The following is a 19,116-nucleotide window of genomic DNA, read 5'->3' on the forward strand; positions in this document are numbered from 1 at the left end:
AGATTTGGCCATAGTTCTGTGTGTTTTTATTTAGTATTTCTACTTAGTATTTTTAGTTTCATTTAAATAGCATCAGTGTAAGACGTAGCTGTACAGTTAGTTTCCAAGAAAGTACAAGATCATCAGTGTTGACCCAGGGCCATCAAAGATTACAGTACGTTTTTTTAAATTGTTGTATTTTATCCTCTCAAGGGGTTAATGAAAAAGCCTGATATCAAGAAGCAGATGTCCAAACATCTTGAACGTCAAGCAGAGTTGGAGCAGACTGTAGCAGAGCAGGACATCTCACTGTCGTCTGTCTCAGACAAGCTGAGAGAGGCCACTGCTGAGCTTGAACACCAAAAGATTACCATGGAAAACCAAGATAAAAGACATGCTGAAGAGATGGCAAAGTGAGTGGACTTTACTACATCTATGCTGGCCGAAGTTAGCTTGAAGCAGTGTTGTTATCAACAATGTTTTTTTTTATGTAAACTCAAGGCCTCAACTCAAGCATCTTCAACTCTGCTTCTTGTCTTTGTGACAGAGCAAATCTCTCTAAACACATGCATTGTGGGAGTTTTCACCATAAAGCTTCTCATCTGTCAGATCTCCCCTGACAGTCATCTCCACCACTTGCACCGTGCATGTTCCTTCTCACCTCTGTTCATTTTTGTCCATCACTCTGGATGACTTTTCCCAAGTACTTGAACTCATCTGTTTTCACCACATCATCTCCCTGCAACTATACCGGTCCTCCTGCTTCTCTGAAAGGCCATGGGATATTAAATGTCAAACATCAATCTAGAAGATGCATGTTGATGGGAGCCAGGTTTCTGGGAAAGATGGAAGCATATACACGTTTCCAAAGATCACAGATTGGCATAAGAAAATGCAAGTTCTTTGATGAGAAAATGAGTGTTTGTTGTGTTATGAGGCAGAGTTGGTGGTGAAGGAGAACAATTTATGTCTTTTGAAACTAACCACAGAGGAGCTATAGTCAGATATAATTTAAACGATTAGTGATGCATTCTGTTCCTGTCTCAAGTTAAAGCAGTGAAATGGAAATTACTGCACTATCAGAGACTTTCTTTGGTCTGCCCACAACTTTACATTTGGGCTCTTGGGCGATGGAGTTCAATAAAAAGTTAAACAACAGCATGCTGAATGTAAAAGCAAAAACTGTGAACCAAACAGAACTGCACATTGATGTGCTTCTCTTCCCCCCCAGACTTGTGCGGTGTCACTCTGCAGAGATGAAAGCTTTGGCCAGTACTTCTGAAAACCAGAGGACCTTGTTGATGCAGATGGAAAGCGACATGAAAAACCTCCAAACTGAGCTGGAAGTGCAGAAGGAGTCAAACGCCCGCTCTCCTAGCAATACCATGAAGCACCTGGTGGAACGTCTTAAAGCTCAAATTGCCCAGAAAGAGAGACAGCTCAAGGTTTTCATTTTACAATTTAAATTATTGCTTAAGTTTTGCCTTCAGTGCTTTGACTTCTTGTATCTCATAAAAGTGTCAAGGACTTTTAATGATGCATTTTGCTTTTCCAAAACAAGTTCTGAAGCTGTGACTGTTTTCATTCTTGTTTGTCAGTCGGCATCTTCTTTGTTCCTTTGTCCCTCAGGGTCTAAGTAAAGCGCTTCTAGAGCTGCGGGCAGAACTGACATCCGCTGCTGAGCAGCAAGTTATAACCAATGCAGCTCAGAAAGAAGAAAACCTGAACATCCAAATGTTGATTGACAGACATACTAAAGATTTGAAGGTAAGGTTTGCTGGTTTGTTGCCGATGCATAATTGAAAGCAGCTGTGCATGTGGTTTTGCTGAAAATCCAAATAATTGGAGTGTTTTAATGGCTGGTCAAAAAAACTACTTCAATGCAGATCGAAATGTATGCATCCTTTGATAATCTATACTTGTTACCTGTCATCAGTGTGGGTCACAGTATGGAGCGTGCTAAATCTTTGACACCAAGTGCTGAGCTGCTTCAGTGTAAAGATGTTGAGAAACTTGGCAGGAGTTAAAAATTAAGTTCCATTCATCACAGCACCCATCAAATAACATGATCTGTTTTCCCTCACTTCTGTGCTCTGGAAGACTTTTTGCCATCATTGATTAACAGGAAATTGTCTGTAGATTTACTTTACTTATCCAGTCAGGGTCAACACTTTACATCGCAGGTGTGTAAACAAAGATAGTGGTTGGTGTTTTTATAGTCAAGTTCCTCCTCCTACAGAGCCAGGCTTGATTTCATAGTGCATTTTTTAAATTTAAGGAATAGATACAGTTGGCTGCCAACATTAAGACGGATGCCTTTAGTCGCTCAGAGGTTCTGTCTTTTCCCATCTGGGAATCAGTCAAATAAATCAATGTCATCTTCAGTCAAGACAAGATAAATCAGTTATCAGTCAAATTGCGACGTTCAAGGTAGCTGGGACAAATATAAGTGCATAACTAATCTGTGAATATCATTTCGCATAATTCTACCCCACACTAACGGTCAAGTTTGAAGAAGCAAATGTTCAGATTCTGCAGAGCAGCGCGTTGTTTTCTTTCCGAGGCATTGTTTAATTTTAATGTTTCTTACCTATCACTGTATGTTTTGGGAAAACTACACTCTTACAGGTTCAGATTCAAGACCTCAGTAAAGAACTTCAGGATGCAAAGGAGTCCGCCAAGGCTGCAGTGGGCAGAGAGAACACACTCAAAGAGGAAACAAAAAGCCTCAAACAAGACCTTGAGACCAGTCAGAAAAAGGTAAATCGCCTGCAGTCTGAAAAGGAGGACAAGGAACGTGAAATTCAAGAGCTCAAGCTTAAGATCAAGAGACTCAGCATCAACCTTCAGGTGAGTATAAACTATTAACCCTGAGTCTTTGTCCAGTCTTTCGTTTGAGTAGGACCCTGTGAATTGGATTAAGTCCTCATAACGTGTGTGTGTGTGTGTGTGTGTATATATATATATATATATATATATATATATATATATATATATATATATATATATATATATATATATATACAGTCGTATGCAAAGGTTTGGGCACCCCTGATCATTTTCAAGATTTTCCTTTATAAATCATTGGTTGTTTGGATCAGCAATTTCAGTTCAATATATCATATAGCAGACAAACACAGTGATATTTGACAAGTGAAATGAAGTTTATAGGATTTGCTGAAAGTGTGCAATAATTACTTAAACGAAAGTAGGCAGGTGCATAAGTTTGGGCACACCAACAGAAAAATTACGTCAATATTTAGTAGATCCTCCTTTTGCAGAAATAACAGCCTCTGAACGCTTCCTATAGCTTGCAATGAGGGTCTGGATTCTGGTTGGAGGTAATTTTGACCATTGTTCTTTACAAAACATCTCCAGTTCAGTCAGGTTTGATGGTTTCAGATCATGGACAGATTTTCAATAATATTCAGGTCTGGGGACTGAGATGGCCATTCCAGGACGTTGTACTTGTTCCTCTGCATGAATGCCTTAGTAGAATTTGAGCAGTGTTTAGGGACGTTGTCTTGTTGAAGTATCCTGCCAGCGCAACTTCAACTTTGTCACTGAGTATTGAATCCATGCGACCTTCAACTTTAACAAGATGGCCAGTTCCTGCACTGGCCACACAACCCCACAGCATAATGGAACCACCACCAAATTTTACTGTGGGTAGCAAGTGTTTGTCTTGGAATGCTGTGTTTTTCTTCCGCTATGCATTCAGCCCCTTGTTATGTCCAAATAACGGGACCTTATTCCAAAATGAAGCTGGCTTGTCCAAATGTGCTTTAGCATACCTCAAGCGACGCTGTTTGTGGCATGTGCGCAGAAAAGGCTTCTGCCGCATTACTCTCCCACACAGCATCTCCTTGTGCAAAGTGCGCTGAATAGTTGGATGATGCACAGTGACACCATCTGCAGCAAGATCATGTTGTAGGTCTTTGGAGCTGGTCTGTGGGTTGAGTTTGACTGTTCTCACCATCCTTGACCTCTGCTTATCTGAGATCTTTCTTGGCCTGCCACTCCGGGCCTTAACTCGAACTGTGCATGTGGTCTTCCAGTTCCTCACTATGTTTCTCACAGTGGAAACTGACAGCTGAAATCTCTGTGCTAGCTTTTTGTATCCTTCCCCTAAACCATGATGTTGAACAATCTTTGTTTTCAGGTCATTTGACAGTTGTTTTGAGGCTCCCATGTTGACACTCTTCAGAGAAGATGCAAAGAGGAGAACAACTTGCAACTGGCCACCTTAAATACCCTTTCTCATGATTGGCTTCACCTTTGTATGTAGGTCAAGGGTCAATGAGCTTACCAAACAAATGTTGTGTTCCAATAATTAGTGCTGAAGGTATTCAAATCAATAAAACAACAAGGGTGCCCAAACTTATTTACAGAAAGTGCGCAATATTGCCCAAACTATATTGCGCACTTTCTGTAAATCCTATAAACTTAATTTCACTTATCAAATACATCTCTAATATCACTGTGTTTGTCTTTTATAGGATATATTGAACTGAAATTGCTGATCCAAACAACCAATGATTTAGAAAGGAAAATCTTGAAAATGATCACGGGTGCCCAAACCTTTACATACGACTGTATATATATATATATATATATATATATATATATATATATATATATATATATATATATATATATATATATAGTGAGAGATCCTCAATCTCTTAAAGTTGATTTACAAAAAGTGCCTTCATGTTGTCATCTCGTTCTTCATACTAGAATCAAGCAGAACCAGATGGAAAGTTCTCAGTCGTTGAGAATATGCAGAAGAAGATCCAGAGACTTGAGGCAGACCTGGAGAAGAGACGAGATGTGAAAAAAGAGGATCATGGAAAGGTATCTTTAAAGTTAATTATTTTGACAGTTAGAATGAAATCATAGCTATGATTTTTTTTTTTTTTTTTTCGTCAGACGAAAGAAGAGATCGTACGTTGGGAGGAGGGCAAGAAATGGCAGTCCAGGTTGGAGAGACTGAAGAACAATTTGAAAGACAAGGAACGAGAAAATGAATCACTAAACAAACAGCTTGGTTCTCTGAAAGAACTCTACTCCAGGTGAGTTACCACCATCATGGAGCAGACCTTCTCTGTATACTTCTGTTGATCCATCCAGTTTCTTAGTATAGATGCCATGTACTATACTTCATCATCTCAACGAATATGTTTGCCACAGTGGCACAGACAGTATCACTGCTCTCCTTGGAAGATCAGTGGCAGTCCAAGTATCAAGCAACACACACCATGTTCTGGACATGTGTTAGGAAGTGGAGTATCACAAAAGTTGGTGACACCAGAGCTAGAGGAATGAAGGACAGTCGAAGCCAGACGTGTAAATCAAAGCGCTGCAGGTGAAAGAGTAGAGGATGGAGACAAAAATATTTGTGGGTCAATGGACAGAGATTAAATAGGTGAAGAGGAGAGTGCAGGCCAGGTGGAGTAGAGACTGTCAGTTGTGATCTGTGACAGAAGCGTGGCAGTTACTGTAGATTTAAAGGGAAGCTCTCGGGAGCGTAGCTCTGACACAAAGACAAGAAGCTGAGTGAAATGCATCTGACATGCTGCATTGGTAAGTCACATTTGTAAAAAGCTTTGAATCTGACAAGTCCTTTTCTAAATTCTACTTGGGAATAAAACAGTAGTGGAGGATTTATATAGACGGATCCTAGTTGGTTGTTATGAGAGAATATGTTGATAGTCCGCCATCATAATTCAGACTTGCACACTCACTTCCTCCTGACCAGGACACAAGCATCCGAACAAATGACTAAACAATGCGTTACAAATAGCTGTGAGTTGAACCAGAAGATATGTTCATCGCGTTAGGTAAGTCTAAAACCTCCTTGGATATATTTGGCATAAACATGTGGTCATTATTTTTCCGTTTGAACAGAATTACGTAAAGCAATAATTCTGATTTCTGACAACTAACCCTCCTGCTAGATCATTTAATTGGGAGCAGGCACAAGTACAGACAAATCACAGAATGATCTGCAAAGACCTTGTTGAGGTCAATTATACTGAAATGGTTTGGCTTAGTTTTCACCAGTCACTGAATGGTTCGGGGCCTCCGAACTCATTCCCATGAATGGTCATCTATGACCTGCTTCCTTGTTACAAAGTTGGATAAAACGTGACTCCAGTTCTACCGCATCTTGGTTTTTGGTTTTGCATTTAAACTGGTTTATAATGTTGAGTGTTTGAATTCTAGTCTGAAATTTACAAACCTGTGAATATTTAAGGAGAATTACTTTTATTTTCAGGACTACCGCAAGTATGGTTCTGAAACAGACATCCACAGAGTACATAAATACAAATAGATTCACTGTCACATTAGGCTTTCATCTCATGTGCTCAATGAGGTTTTTATTAGAAAGACACAAACTTGCTATTGTTTTGAAAAAAACGTGTCTTCTCACCACGTCAACAGACTGGAGCAGGAGAAAGCTGCTCTGCAGAAGAAGCTGAAGGTCCGAGGAGTGACTGCTGGTCAGGTGGTCAGTGTGCTGTCGAATGAGATGGAAAAGGAAATGGAGCAGCTGAAGAAAACAAACATGGATCTTGAGAGGCAGATCCGGAATATAAGGTATGGATCTAACGTCGATGTTACTGAGTTCAAGATCCTTTCGATGCAGACGGGAACTGTTTTCACAAGAATGCAAGTTTACATCATGAAACACTTGTGAGGAGGAAAAACAAAAGAGGGAATTGTTTCTCAACACTCCATTGACTTGATTTCAAAGCATGTGATCACGGAGCTACATAACATAAATGTATGTGTGCGTCAAGGCTGTGTGGAATCATTTGCAGCTGAGGCTACCCCTGCAAGCTGCATGTAGTCCAAGTGTTGAGTCATGCCATCGACCTGTTGGAAAGTCAAACAAAGTGACAAATCATAGAGAAAAATAATAGCTGCAAGCCATACATTCTGTACCAAAGTTCCACCATGTTCTGGGAAACTGTCTTGTTTTTCCAAGCTTGCCATTTGCCAACACGTGTTGATGAAAACGTCCGGGCGCATGCATTATTTTAAGAATTCAGGGTTTTATTCAAGTTCTAAAATGTATATTTAGGAATGTTCTATAGTTACTTTATTACATTGTTTTGTCTTTTTATGTGTGTTGTGCTGTATATTTAAATGTAAAAAAAAAAACATTTGTTGCAAATGCACACAGACAGCAGCAGGCTTTACCAAGGGACGATGCCATTGAGAACTTGGCTCAGAGGAACCGCTACCTTGAAGAAAGACTGCAGGTTTTGGAGAGTGCAACAGTCAAGGAGCCGACCTCCAGACCCTCTGTAAGTGAACTGAAGAGTGCTAATAGCAAGCTTAAGAGCCAAACTGGTTTCCTTTGATGATGTCATACTTTGTAAATCTCCTTCTTTTTATGTACTCAAGTTGGATCCGTTACAAGCACAGGTGAAATCTAAGTCTATGGGTGGGATGTTTTCTGTCACCTTTGACATTGCTGATGATTTACAACAAGAGAACACAGCACCCCACTCACCTGAGTCAAGCAGTCGCTCACTCAGCCCTGAAGTGGCCCGGGACACCTTTGACTGTCAGAGTGAGCCAGAAGAGAGTCGCTCGGGAGGGGGAAGTCCAATCCAGTCCAATCCACCGAGCGTTGATGCGGCAGCAGAGAACACAGCAGAAGACAATGATGGGCAGAAAATGGTGGATGGAAATGCAGGAAGCACTCAGGACAGCAAATGTGATTGTGAACTTGGTGTGGAGGATGATCCGGCAGAAAGAGCTGAGCCATTAGTCTCATGCACTGAGACAGCAAAAGAGGCAGGCGCTGAGAAATCCTCAAAGCAACATCATCCAGCCAAACCACCTGTGGACCACAGCACTGTAGCACCAAGCAGACGCAAAGAGAAGGCAGTCGCTGGGAATGATAGAGTACCAAAGCATGGAGGCAGATCTGGTAGATGCCTGAAGGTACTGCTGCCTCACTGCAGTGCTGTTCTAGTGGTAGCTGTGACAGGTCCATGTGCTGTTGTATGCTGTGCATCACTAGGAGAAGCTGCTGTTGCACCCTTTTTTCTGATGAAAGCACGCATGACATTTGTTCATGGGTTTTGCACTTTCTTCCAGACGTCAGGGCGTGGCACTGGAACTCCGTCACAAAGAGATCAGGAGATCCAGAAAGAGAACCTCAAACTGGCGTCTGAGAACCTTGAACTCCGCCTGCAGCTTGAGCAAGTCAACAAAGAAGTTCCGAGACTGAAGGTAAAGTCGATTTGTGCCTCCTTCCTGGTCACCTCAATAGATAATTGTCATATTCATATGGGACAGAAGAATCACATTTTCTTTGAAATCCCTGACAGCGTCACTGCAAGTTGTGTGACATGAATATACAGTATTTATGAATTCCTACTATACTGGTGCAAATGTTTCCCGGCATGCATAACAAAAATCATTTTAAGGTTGGGTTGGGATTCTGTCAGTGATATGTTCACCAAGGACAGTGGCTGTTTCTCTGAAGAGGCCATGTCCACTTGTACAGTGTGTGAGCTGTGATGGACAAGTGACCACTCCAGGGTGTCCCTCACCTCTCACCTTACTGAGCAAGCTCCCACAGCCCTGCTGAGGCAGCCGGCTAAAGATCATGATCTCCTGAAATTCTTTCCGCTCTGTGTTCTGCCAATGAGCAGTGTGTATGTGCCGAAAAGTCAGTTCTGAAGTAGCTTTTATAGTTTTATTGCAGTGGATCAAACTTGAATTACAATGTGGCTGGTCAGCAAAGAAAAGGAGCTGCGAAATGAGGGAACAAATTGGATGTTTGCCATTCTTCCTAACTGCAAGACTCCAAACCCCAATTCACTTTTTAATAGCAGCAAAAGGTTCTAGATGGGTGTAATCCTGATTTTCTTCACAGGATCAAATTGCCGACCAAAAGGAGATGTGCAGTGCGCTTAAGAAAGAGAACATGGAGTTGGACAAGGAGCTGAACCGTGTTCGAGGGGTGCGTAAGCTCCTGTGTTCTCTCTGCTTTGCCAGTGGAGCAGCTTAACCGTGCGTGAAGTCATGACTCTGGAGTCATCATCCTCAGGATGGCCACAGCGGTAAAACAGTGCCTGAGCTTGAGAAGATGGTGGGCCTGCTGAAGAAGGTGGCGGAGCGCCTGCAGAGGGAGAATGAGTCGCTGAAGAAATCCAGCAGCGCGACCAACCTAGAAAAGGTTTCTGGCCTGGAGCAGCAAGTGAAGACACTCAAGGTCTGCAGTGTTATTTTTGGACAGCTGTGTCACAGCATTTGTCATGAGTACCGTTTTCCTTCCAACTAGTGGGAGTATGAGAAGCTGAAAGAGCAGAGTGAGGCTGAGCTGAGGTCTAAACTTGACTCCCAAACCAAAGGGATGGAGAAAATTGTGATGGAAAACGAGCGTCTCCGAAAGGAAATGAAAAGGGTGAGTCATTGTCAGGAGGCAGCAATGTTTGTTAGAAGTTTAAACTCCTGGGTGAAGTGCACCAGCGATGAGTGAGTGAGGGAGAAGTACTTTGTTTCTTTTGTCGTTTTCTTCTACGCCTGCTGTGAATCATTTGAAAAATATTGCATACTCACATTGAGGTTGGCATATTCACTATGCCAACCTCAATGGAACATCATGTTTAAGTCGCTCATGTTGACATCATGAATATAGATGCTATAAACACTGTCACTCCAAACAAATTGTTTGAAACCTTTTATTTTATATCAAATTTATGGAGCAGGAATAAAAACGGCCCTAAGAAAACTTGTAACAACAAACATGACGAAACACAGACCAGTTTCTCAAAGTCAATGCGTAATGTTTGAGCTATCAAAACTACTACTACTGTTGTGTCTATATCACACTGCATATTCACTGGCAAATACTGGTGTTTAAAATTGCGATTTATCATTGCAGATGTTTTACGTTTCATTTCTGGACTGAAGCTCATTGACTGAGAGAGTTGAATAACCTGGGATTCTTTCTTCTTCCTCTCGCGTACGACACTTTCAATACTTAGTTAACTTTTGTCTCTGACTGGTGTTTTTCATTTCAAAGGAAGTGGAGGTGGCCGAGCGCCTGCGAGCAAACAAGGTGACCCTGGAGGTGAACATTGAAAGGCTTGAGTCCCAACTGGAGGAAACCAAACGGAGACTGCGGGAGGTTCTGTCCAAACCCGACCCAGAGGGAGCAGAACGGAGGACCGGCAAATCCACTGTAGTCACTAGGTGCTCCAGCGTTTCTTCAGAATGGATCGCAGCTAAATCTGCTTCACAGCTTCTTAGAAAGCCACCTGCCGCTTCAAACACTTGGGTCTATCATGCAGCGGTCAGCAGCAGGTGCAGTTTAACAGCTGTGTGCTTTCTCTCCGCAGAATGTTTGAGAACAAAATGAAGGAACTGGAGCAAGAACTGGACATCAAGAGCTCCAGTGTGATGGAGCTGAAGGAAGAGTTGAAAGAGGTGAAGCAGAGAGAAGAGAAGGCTCAAATCAGCATCCGCAAGCTGGAAGATCAGGTATGAAGCGCAGATGTTGGATATGACCCAGACCGCCTCCTTCCTTTCATCGCACAGCCATCTTTTCCCAGCATTTAAATCACTGTTGAGTTATGGTGGGTTTGGTCGCCATCTCTCCCCACATTCCTGCTGCATCAGGTCTGGCAGGTCAGTGATGTCCTGCCGCATGTCACAGAAACAGTTTCTGGATCATTTTAAGGATGATGTTTCACCAAACCGCCCGCCTCCCTTTAGTCCACCTGGGTGCACAACTTGTTTTTACTCTGCAGAGATGCATCTGAGTCATGTTTTCTGTTACAGTTGGACCTGATGAAGACAGACGCTGAGAGGTCAGAGGAGCTTCACTCGCTCAGGTGCGTCCAAACATCCAACATCCTCACAGAGATGAAGGTTGAAGAATGGCGTTCAGTGATGACATCACTTTCAGTTTCTGTGTCTTCACCATCAGGTCGGCCAAGAGTAAGCTGGAGCAAGAAAACACCAGGTTAAAACAGAAGCTCGCTGAGGACGGCAGCGAGCGACACGGAGAGACGACCTCTGGAGTAGGTGAGTGGCACCCGACACACGGTTCACTGTAGACTGATGCCACAGGAAGTCGTGAGCCACTGTTGTGCTGGGTTTTTCCTTTTTTCCTCAAATACATTTCACCATGATCAATTTGTCAATGTTGGACCTAAAATAAAACAGCTCAGTGGTTGTGTTCTCTGTCTTGTGAGGAGAATAAAACAGTCCTGGATCAGAGCTTGGACTTTTGCCTTGAAGGTGTCCAACTGATGAAACTATTGGACACTCGTGACTTTAGTTATTATGCATGGCAACTCGATGATTTAGCTTCTTTGCTTTTATCTGCTTTGTTTGTTTTATTATGAACATTTATTTCCCCTTCAAATTCATTGAGAGTCAATTATAAATATACAATATTTTTAAATATGATTTAGACACAATCAAGCTCCACTTTTTGCTAATAACGTCATGGTGTTTTTAAAGAATATTTCTGCTGACGTTTGGCTTTTTTCCCATTTTGGCTTGTCATCATATGAAGGTGTTTTTCTTTCAGCTTGATGGCCGCTTGATCCCTCTTCTCTGTGGAGGACACTCTGCCTCACTTTTGCATGAATATAAAGGGGGACATACAGCACTTGGCAAACCTAAAACTGGACCTTCACATTAGATGTGTGGGAGGCTGAACATGCTGCGTTCATGTGAACATGACATGTTGATGGTAGTTTAATGTTGACAGAACAACACTTACTCCATCAGATTTAAAATTCTAATTCAGATGCTGCTGTGATCCGCATCTGTGCTTTGATCTTCAGATCACAGGAATCTGATGGAGGAGCTGCACACGACTCAGACGGAGAACGAACAACTCCATTTTGAAGTCCAGAAGCTGCGGAAGGAGCTGGAGAGCTTCGACCCAACCTTCTTCGAGGAGATAGAAGACTTGAAGTACAACTACAACATCGAAGTAAAGAAGAATATTCTGTTGGAGCAGCAGTTGAGGAAGGTCTGTGACCAGTTTGGAGTCGAGGTGAAGATGCCCAGCGTGTCCATCAGCTGACCTTCCGAGTAGCATCCACAGCTGTTTTATTGCTGACGTTATCTTCCTGTAAATGCGTTTGTAGATAGTTTGGAGAGTTCATCTGATGTTTACAATATTTTTGTGTGGTTTTCTTACACAAATATAAGATTTCTATTCAAATGCCAAAAACACCTCTGGATTCCTATGTGGCTGTGTCTGAGTGAAATGAAGTTGTAGATTTGTCAGTCGCTGAGCTGTTTTCTCGCTCCATAATGATTGAACTGGAGCACCCGGATCCGATGGGTTCAACTGAGCATTTATTCTGGACATAACCTGGAAAATTGTGCTGAAATGGATGTTCATGTTTCACACTGTTCAGTTTGAATGTGGCTGCTTCTCTCCATGTTTTTCACAGTAGACAAGTCTTTTTTGAGAAGTGCTTTGTTCCTGGTTTTGACAAATAAACGATTGAAAACAGCCCCACCGGTGCCTCTCTCGCACAGTAAGTACATTATTTACAATGGTCACAGGACGTGCATGCTGCTTAAAGTGCTCACATTTGGTGGATTTTCATTTACACTCAGCTGCAGAGGAGCAGGTTTCACACTGTCTTATTCATCCTCCTGAAGACTGTGGAGGACCGACGGTTGCAGGGTGGTGTGTGTGTGTGTGTGTGTCTGTCTTCAGGGGTCATATTGCACGTCCTGCAGTCGGCTGAACTTGCGTCCGTTCATCCTGGAGAAACACGTGATCAGGTCCTTGCTGCTGCCGGCATACTCGTCCACGGTCCAGTCCACGCAGACATCCACTGGTTTGCTGCCCAAGAAGGTTTCTCCCTCTGGCCAGGGCAAGTTCAGGTGATGACGATGAACCTGCCGGCGAACAAGTCCACAGTTCAGCCCGGAGAAGAGTTGAACAGAACATGTGCTTCCTCAGAGCTGTGCTTCACCGACTGGCTCATTGAAAAGCATTACAACAAGTCGACTCAGGATGACTTCCATGTGACAGCACCACTCATTCTCACACCTCTTGACCAAGTGCCGATGACACAGCCAAGTCCGACCTCAGGGACTTGTCAGTGTGGACACGTCCGTCGCCTGAAGGCTGTCTATCGTCATCGCTTGCTTCATCTGGAGTCCAGGCATTGTCCACAGGACATTACTAACATTATCGGACACGGGCTCCCCAGACTGCACTGAAACTACTTCCAAGTCTGTTCCAAAATCAGGGGTGTGCTCAAGCCCAAGGGTCTCCTCAGATGTTTGCATTTAGGGTCATTGACTGGTCCATTGACATTAAAAACGAGTGGTTGTTCCATTTGTGCTTCTTGAATTTCTGTTCTTTGCTTTTTTCCCCCTCAAAAGAATAAATCTATTTTTCAAAAAGGTAGTCATTTTCTACTTTCAACTTAAAAAACACAGAACAAGGGTCGGTTTGCTCGGGCTGGATGTGGTGACTGGAAAAATGAGAGCGTCCAGAGAGCGCCAACTGCTGGATAAGCAGCTCGCTTTTTCCACCCTGTGCCACTGTGGTTTTAGTCAGAGACTAAACGACTGGTCATCTGCCGAAATATCCGCACACATGACACATGCTCAATATGAAAATCTAATTTTGACAACCAAAAAAAATACACTATTTTGTGTTGACTTTTATGAAGGAAAAATAATAAAAGAGTAAAACTTCTGTGAGCCCAGACTGCAGTCACTGCAGTATAATCCTTCCTTCTAAAACACACGCACACACTGACAGAAGCTCGGGTCCAGAGGTGAAACACCACTAGCCCAAGTTGATCAACAGCTGCATCCAGTCAGGACGATGGCCTGTCCAAGTGGGATCAGCAGCAGAAACCACAGTTTGAAGTGACTGAAAATATTGTTCATTTCACTTCATTAGAGTCACACTTATCGACACGCGCTACATTTCTGACTTGTATTTACTTAGTGAGTTCCAGAGTTGGATGTTATCTCCTTGAAGATGGACGGGATTCAAGAGCTTTTCTCAGAGCCCTGTTTGTAGTGTGTGGCCAAACACAACAGAGGCCAAGAATAACAGCTGTAAAGCTGTAAAACCTTGGTGCTGACGGTGATAAGGCCGTCTTTGAAGGGTTCTGACATCATGTCCTGCGCGCTTCATCACATTCACTTCCATAACCATCTGCACTGTGTGAGCACGTTCGTGTTTTTGGAAGTCTCAGTGTTTTGGAAGTCTCAGTCTCTTAAATCTCTCCCCCGCTCTGTCAGCGTGAAGCCTTGAACATGACCTTGTCCAACCTCCACATTCACTCCAGTGGCACAACACATGGAATTCCATCCTGGTGAGGGAAATATGGCAGCAACATGCTGCCTGACAGAGGTGCGGCAGGTTTACGCCTCAGCTCACACAGTTTGACACCCGACGGAGGAGCGGGGCAAAACGGCGGGGGGCTGCAGTTACCTTGACCAGGGTGCCATCCCTGCAGTGCCAGACGATTCCCTCCACTTTTCCATCTGGACTCTCCTGAAGCCAGCGGCGCAGCTGCTGCAGCTCCACAGGTGGAGGGTTCTTAGCGCAGATGCTTCCGTGAGGCACTAGGAAGTGAAGCGGCTGACTCTTTGACCCCACACCTGGTTGGATTGGGAGCAAAAAAAGTCACTTATGAGTCAAACATCCAGAGAAGCACTTGTTTGCGAATGGCAAAAGTCGGTGGTTACCGTACGGGTTTCCGTTCACGTTTGTTCCAATGAGCTCCAGAGTTTGCTCCAGAAGGTCGACCAGAGGGACCACCACGATTTCCAACGCGTCCTCCATGTTGCCAGACGGCCGAAGGGCCAGTGCGCCGGCTGCTTGGTGGTCCACCACAGCCGAGTGCCAGCAGTACTGTTTGTTGTCCTTCTCCACCGGAACCCAGCCTGGTTCAACAAAGACAAGACCTGAGCAGATGCTTGTCACCTTGTCACCTCTCCAAAGGACTGAAATGATTGAGTGAGCTCAGTTCCAGCAGATCTGCGACAACATTTCCAGCTTCCGCACGTCGAGTAGAAGCGGAGCAAATGCGAACCTGGAATGTGGCCTTGTGGATCTGGGACCGGATAGCCATTGAGGTGTTTGACACCGTGAGCTGGAATCCATGCGTCTGGTACCGTTTTAAAGTCCTCTTCCACGTTCCACGTGAACCCTGCAGAGAAGAAGCCAACTGATCTCCACCTCTTACATGCAAAGGCAAAGCCAGAAGTGGACGGACCTTTGCTGCTCTTGTGAGTGTGCTGGTACTTCTTGAATCTCTTCTCCGCTTGTTTGTTGGGCTTCCGGTCCAGTCGAGCCCAAAGCCATGGCTGACCTGCGCACGCACGCGCGCACACACACACACACACACACACACACACAAATTCCAACAAGAGTTCTGTGTGAGGTTCAAGCCCTCAAGTGTGCAGATGCCGGTGCAAGTGTGACTCTTATCAGTTGACCTGGATAAACAGCTACTGAAGGAACAGAGGAAGAAATTCACAACAGAAATCACAGGGAATATTCCTAAGTCTGATGGTGCTCTGTTTTCACGTGCCAACTCAGTACACAGACTTCAACTGTGAGCAGTGCTCCAGTTCACCACGGTGCCACTGGACACAAAACAAAGGGCCAACTCAAGCCACACTGGCTGTGATCTCAGACACAGTTCCAAGTGATGCTGTTCAGACGTGGTTAGCTTGGTGGGTCAATGTGAACAAAATCCCATGCCGTGCAAGAGAGGAGGCAAGGTGGACCCCAGGACTAGTGAGTCGTGGTGAGTTACAGCACGAGGGAGCAGGACAGAGGGCGAACTTTAAAGGTGAGCTGGGTGACTTCTGAGTGGAGAGCCAGTCGGGAGGGGGTGACATGGGGCGAGGTTGTGTTATTTCATGCACAGTCTCACTTCCAGCCGCATAGGTTCGACTACAGCAGGAGGCAAGTCGCAGACAGGAGTGAACCTGAGTCCTGCAGTTTGTGTGGTTGTGTGGGTTTTTTTCCCCACACACTTTCTCCCACACATATTGTTGAGCACATTAAAGTTTGGTGTCATCCAAACACCTGCGACACACTCCAGCTGCAGGGAATAAGCAGAAGAGAATGAGGTGTGATTTCCACCTGTTGAGCAGGCTGTTAGCTCGCGGGCCGTCTGAATGTATCTCTGTATTGAAAACGGGGCGCCCCACTTGTAGGCCAGGTCTTTCCTCTACAGTCACTTCATTGTGCTTCCTTCTGCACTTCCTGTCGGGCCACAGCAAAGCCGTTTTTACCTCCACCTGAAATTCTCATGAACATCCTCCCAACTCGCCCATCTCCTCTTCACTCCCTCCTTCATCACATCCATGAACATCAATAGCTGTCTTTCTCTCCCTTTTCCTGTCTGCCACTCTGTCTCCGAACCTCACTCAAATCCTGGCCTTCCTAGTCTGATCCGGTGAACTGCCAGTGAAGCGCGCTTCCTTCCTCTGCGAACGAAACTTGTTTGGCTTCACGGTGTCCGACAGCATATGAACTGTATGCACGACCTGCTGGAAAGTTTGGGCTGGAGTTGTGGAGGGGGAGAAATGCCGATGTCAGCGGGACGTGCGAGCGCAGCCACATAAAGTGCTTAAGAAGATAATCCACTCTCACTGATGCCCTGTCCCATGACGGTGGAAACAGGTCCACATGTCGAGGAGCAGTCCCTCACCTGTATAACTGTGCATAGTGGGAGATGGCAGAGGAGCTGTAGGAGGTGCTCCTCCTCCAGACCACCACTGTGTCCATGATATGAAGAACTAGTCCAGAAATGTTTCTTTTTAACCTTTGTTCACAATTGCAGGTTAAAGCTCAATACATTAGCAGGTCACACTGTGGTTTATACTTGTGAAATCACATTATTTTCATTATTAAAATACAACCTGGTCCACAAGTCTTCCCCCAAGCCTTGAAACAACAAAAATAATGTAATAAAGAAACACAAAACTTCACTGAAAATTGCATCTCAAATAGCAGCCCAGGCTCCATTCACGTACGATTCCCACAGCCTGAATGTTTTGACATTCTCTGCGGCAGAAGCCAAACAAGTGTTGGTGACTTCAAAACAATTGTCAATCTTTTGCTAATCTCATCGGTTCCACATCCCATCATCACCATTTCTTGAAGGTCTCATTGATTTTTCCAAGTTACTTCTCACAGACGCACCACAAGGTCCAAGCAAAAACATGACCTCCGAGGCAGCGGTAAAAATCTAGTCTATCTGGCGCAGTTCCGGCTCCTCACCTTTATAAACAGTCACGTAGCAGCATGTTCCGTCCAGTTTCTCAGTAGCCACCGCACAGTTGATGTTTGCCTCAAGAGCCACAGGGTTCAACTGTTCAGTGGCAACAACCTGGAATTCCTGGAAACAAACAAAGAGAGTCTGTTATTCCTGCAGCCCAGCCCTACCTGCGAGTGACCTTGCCACCTAAACATCTCCAGGAAAATATTTACTGAAGATCCAGGGAATGAACATGGGGATGAAGGTGTGGATTCAAAGACTCCAGATATGCCAAGTACCTTCGTTCGGTAGTTTCTACATTACCATGTACCAAAGAATAGTAACAGTGCTAAGTAGTGTCATCTGTCAGAACCACCTAAGGCTGTTTTGGCCTCTTGAATCTTCTTTGTCTTTCAGCATTTCCCTTCATGAACTGCCATAACAGGTCAGCGTCTACATCCATCCTACCTAGTCTGTCCAGTCCTCCTCATCATGTCCTCCTTCATCACATCTATGGACCTCGATGCTTGTCTTCATCTCTCCATCTATTGCACAGTACAGCTCTAAGACTCTCTTGCCAGCATCTTCTCTCAACGTGTCCATACCATCTGGTCTCCACATGGTCTCCAACCTTCTCCACATGAGCCATCTCTCTGATGTACTCATTTCTAATCTTGTCCTTCCAAGCCACTCCCAATGAAAAGCTGAGCATCTTCCATTCTTGCCAGCGCTGCTGACTCCAACCCATACATCATGGCACGTCTCACCATTTGTCCAGAAGAGCTCACCCTTCACATCATGGTCCATGGAGACGTCTCCTGAACCCACCTTGAATCCCCCCTTCTCTGCGACTACACACCTCACCAGTCTCACTGTCCACATACATGCCGTCCTCAGAGCAAACAATAGGTCTCTGCTCTGCTCCAAGTCTGGACTCGGACAATCTTCCTCACACCCTCACTGTCTATCCATGTCTAGAACATGCTATATATAAATGTTGACCTCTTGTGAGCCAGCCAGGTCCCTCAGATCCTCACACGGAATATGGAACACACCATACACCTCCACTTTTGAAAAACTCTCAGATACCAGTGTTTTTTCAGTGATACTGATACTTCATGGATTGTATTCACTGAACGTCCTTGTTTCTGTTTTTGTTTTCTGTTTAAGCAGTCTGAAAGTTGCTTTACAGAAATGTAGTTAGACTGTCATTATTATCATTATTTTTATGGTAATAATGACGTCATAATCGCCTGCTGCTTCCCTTCTGATGGTCCCCCATGACAGTCTTCCCCGCCCACAGTGAGACTGGAGTACAGCTTAGTACCACCGCGACAGTAGTTTGAAACGTGGAACAGGTGAATAAAGAGGAAAGACAGCAGTAGTAGTTACATAAGCTCTCTATACATTCTAAGTAAACAGCCTCCCGACAGAATGTTTATCATAGAAAGTCGTTATCAAGTCAAAATGGGGTTAATATGAACCGTGCTTAAGGAGCCCAGTGTGTGTTTGGGCTTTCACGTTGTTGTCATTTGCCACAAAACCCACTCGTTGTCTCGCTCACCATCACCATCATGTCGTTTGAACGTCTAACCATCTTGAGAGAAAAACAGAGCCCTGACCCACCTGGCAGACTCGCTTTCTCGACTGTTCTTGCTTCACCTCGGTGACAAAAACACACGGAACTTTCTGCTGAACGGAACCCAGGCGACGCATTCTGAGTCTAACCTTTATATCCTAGAGTTTTAAAAGTCTAGTGTTCGGTTTCCATCGATGCTTAGTGGAATGCTGTGCGGCTTCGAGCTAACGTGCTTTGTACTCTTCTTCGTCTGAAGCTGAGCTGGTGACCGTAGTGTGGCTCACGAGCGCCTCTCCGAGGCCGAAT

The 19,116-nt window shown here is 44.4% G+C and overlaps 2 protein-coding genes across 7 annotated transcripts in view; one reads left to right on the forward strand and one right to left on the reverse strand.

Annotated features, from left to right (window-relative positions):
* Positions 1-13,231, forward strand: part of cep290 (centrosomal protein 290) — a 29,164-nt gene extending 15,933 nt beyond the window's left edge. For 2 of the 6 annotated variants that reach the window (XM_053886838.1, XM_053886839.1), the window contains 18 exons: positions 193-392; positions 1,211-1,424; positions 1,609-1,746; positions 2,608-2,829; positions 4,720-4,836; positions 4,912-5,054; positions 6,427-6,582; positions 7,172-7,295; positions 7,396-7,941; positions 8,098-8,232; positions 8,882-8,968; positions 9,056-9,220; positions 9,290-9,412; positions 10,034-10,203; positions 10,350-10,491; positions 10,792-10,844; positions 10,940-11,037; positions 11,808-13,231. In XM_053886838.1, the coding sequence (XP_053742813.1) occupies positions 193-392; positions 1,211-1,424; positions 1,609-1,746; positions 2,608-2,829; positions 4,720-4,836; positions 4,912-5,054; positions 6,427-6,582; positions 7,172-7,295; positions 7,396-7,941; positions 8,098-8,232; positions 8,882-8,968; positions 9,056-9,220; positions 9,290-9,412; positions 10,034-10,203; positions 10,350-10,491; positions 10,792-10,844; positions 10,940-11,037; positions 11,808-12,052 (3,078 nt within the window). In that variant the 3' untranslated portion in view covers positions 12,053-13,231. Of the gene's footprint in view, positions 1-192; positions 393-1,210; positions 1,425-1,608; positions 1,747-2,607; positions 2,830-4,719; positions 4,837-4,911; positions 5,055-6,426; positions 6,583-7,171; positions 7,296-7,395; positions 7,942-8,097; positions 8,233-8,881; positions 8,969-9,055; positions 9,221-9,289; positions 9,413-10,033; positions 10,204-10,349; positions 10,492-10,791; positions 10,845-10,939; positions 11,038-11,548 lie in introns of all 6 variants that reach the window. The other 4 variants (XM_053886842.1, XM_053886843.1, XM_053886840.1 and 1 more) reach the window with 3 other exon arrangements.
* c14h12orf29 (chromosome 14 C12orf29 homolog) lies at positions 9,676-19,068 on the reverse strand. The gene is made up of 7 exons (XM_053886866.1): positions 18,858-19,068; positions 17,255-17,372; positions 15,234-15,329; positions 15,051-15,167; positions 14,704-14,901; positions 14,447-14,616; positions 9,676-12,885 (listed from the first exon to the last, which is right to left on the reverse strand). The coding sequence occupies exons 1-7, from the start codon at positions 18,945-18,947 to the stop codon at positions 12,697-12,699; spliced, it is 978 nt and encodes a 325-aa protein (XP_053742841.1). The 5' UTR covers positions 18,948-19,068; the 3' UTR covers positions 9,676-12,696.
* Positions 19,069-19,116: the final 48 nt, after the last annotated feature.

Source organism: Synchiropus splendidus, chromosome 14 (genome assembly GCF_027744825.2).
Source record: "Synchiropus splendidus isolate RoL2022-P1 chromosome 14, RoL_Sspl_1.0, whole genome shotgun sequence".
Taxonomy (NCBI): domain Eukaryota; kingdom Metazoa; phylum Chordata; class Actinopteri; order Syngnathiformes; family Callionymidae; genus Synchiropus; species Synchiropus splendidus.

What these genes read in the sequence shown, in the direction of transcription:
- c14h12orf29 (XM_053886866.1), bottom strand. Translation starts at nt 18,947, where the DNA reads ATGCGTCGCCTGGGTTCCGTTCAGCAGAAAGTTCCGTGTGTTTTTGTC. An exon ending in CACTCACAAGAGCAGCAAAG is followed by an intron (nt 15,168 to 15,233) that starts GTCCGTCCACTT and finishes TCTTCTCTGCAG; the next exon opens with GGTTCACGTGGAACGTGGAA. An exon ending in CGTGAACGGAAACCCGTACG is followed by an intron (nt 14,617 to 14,703) that starts GTAACCACCGAC and finishes CAATCCAACCAG; the next exon opens with GTGTGGGGTCAAAGAGTCAG.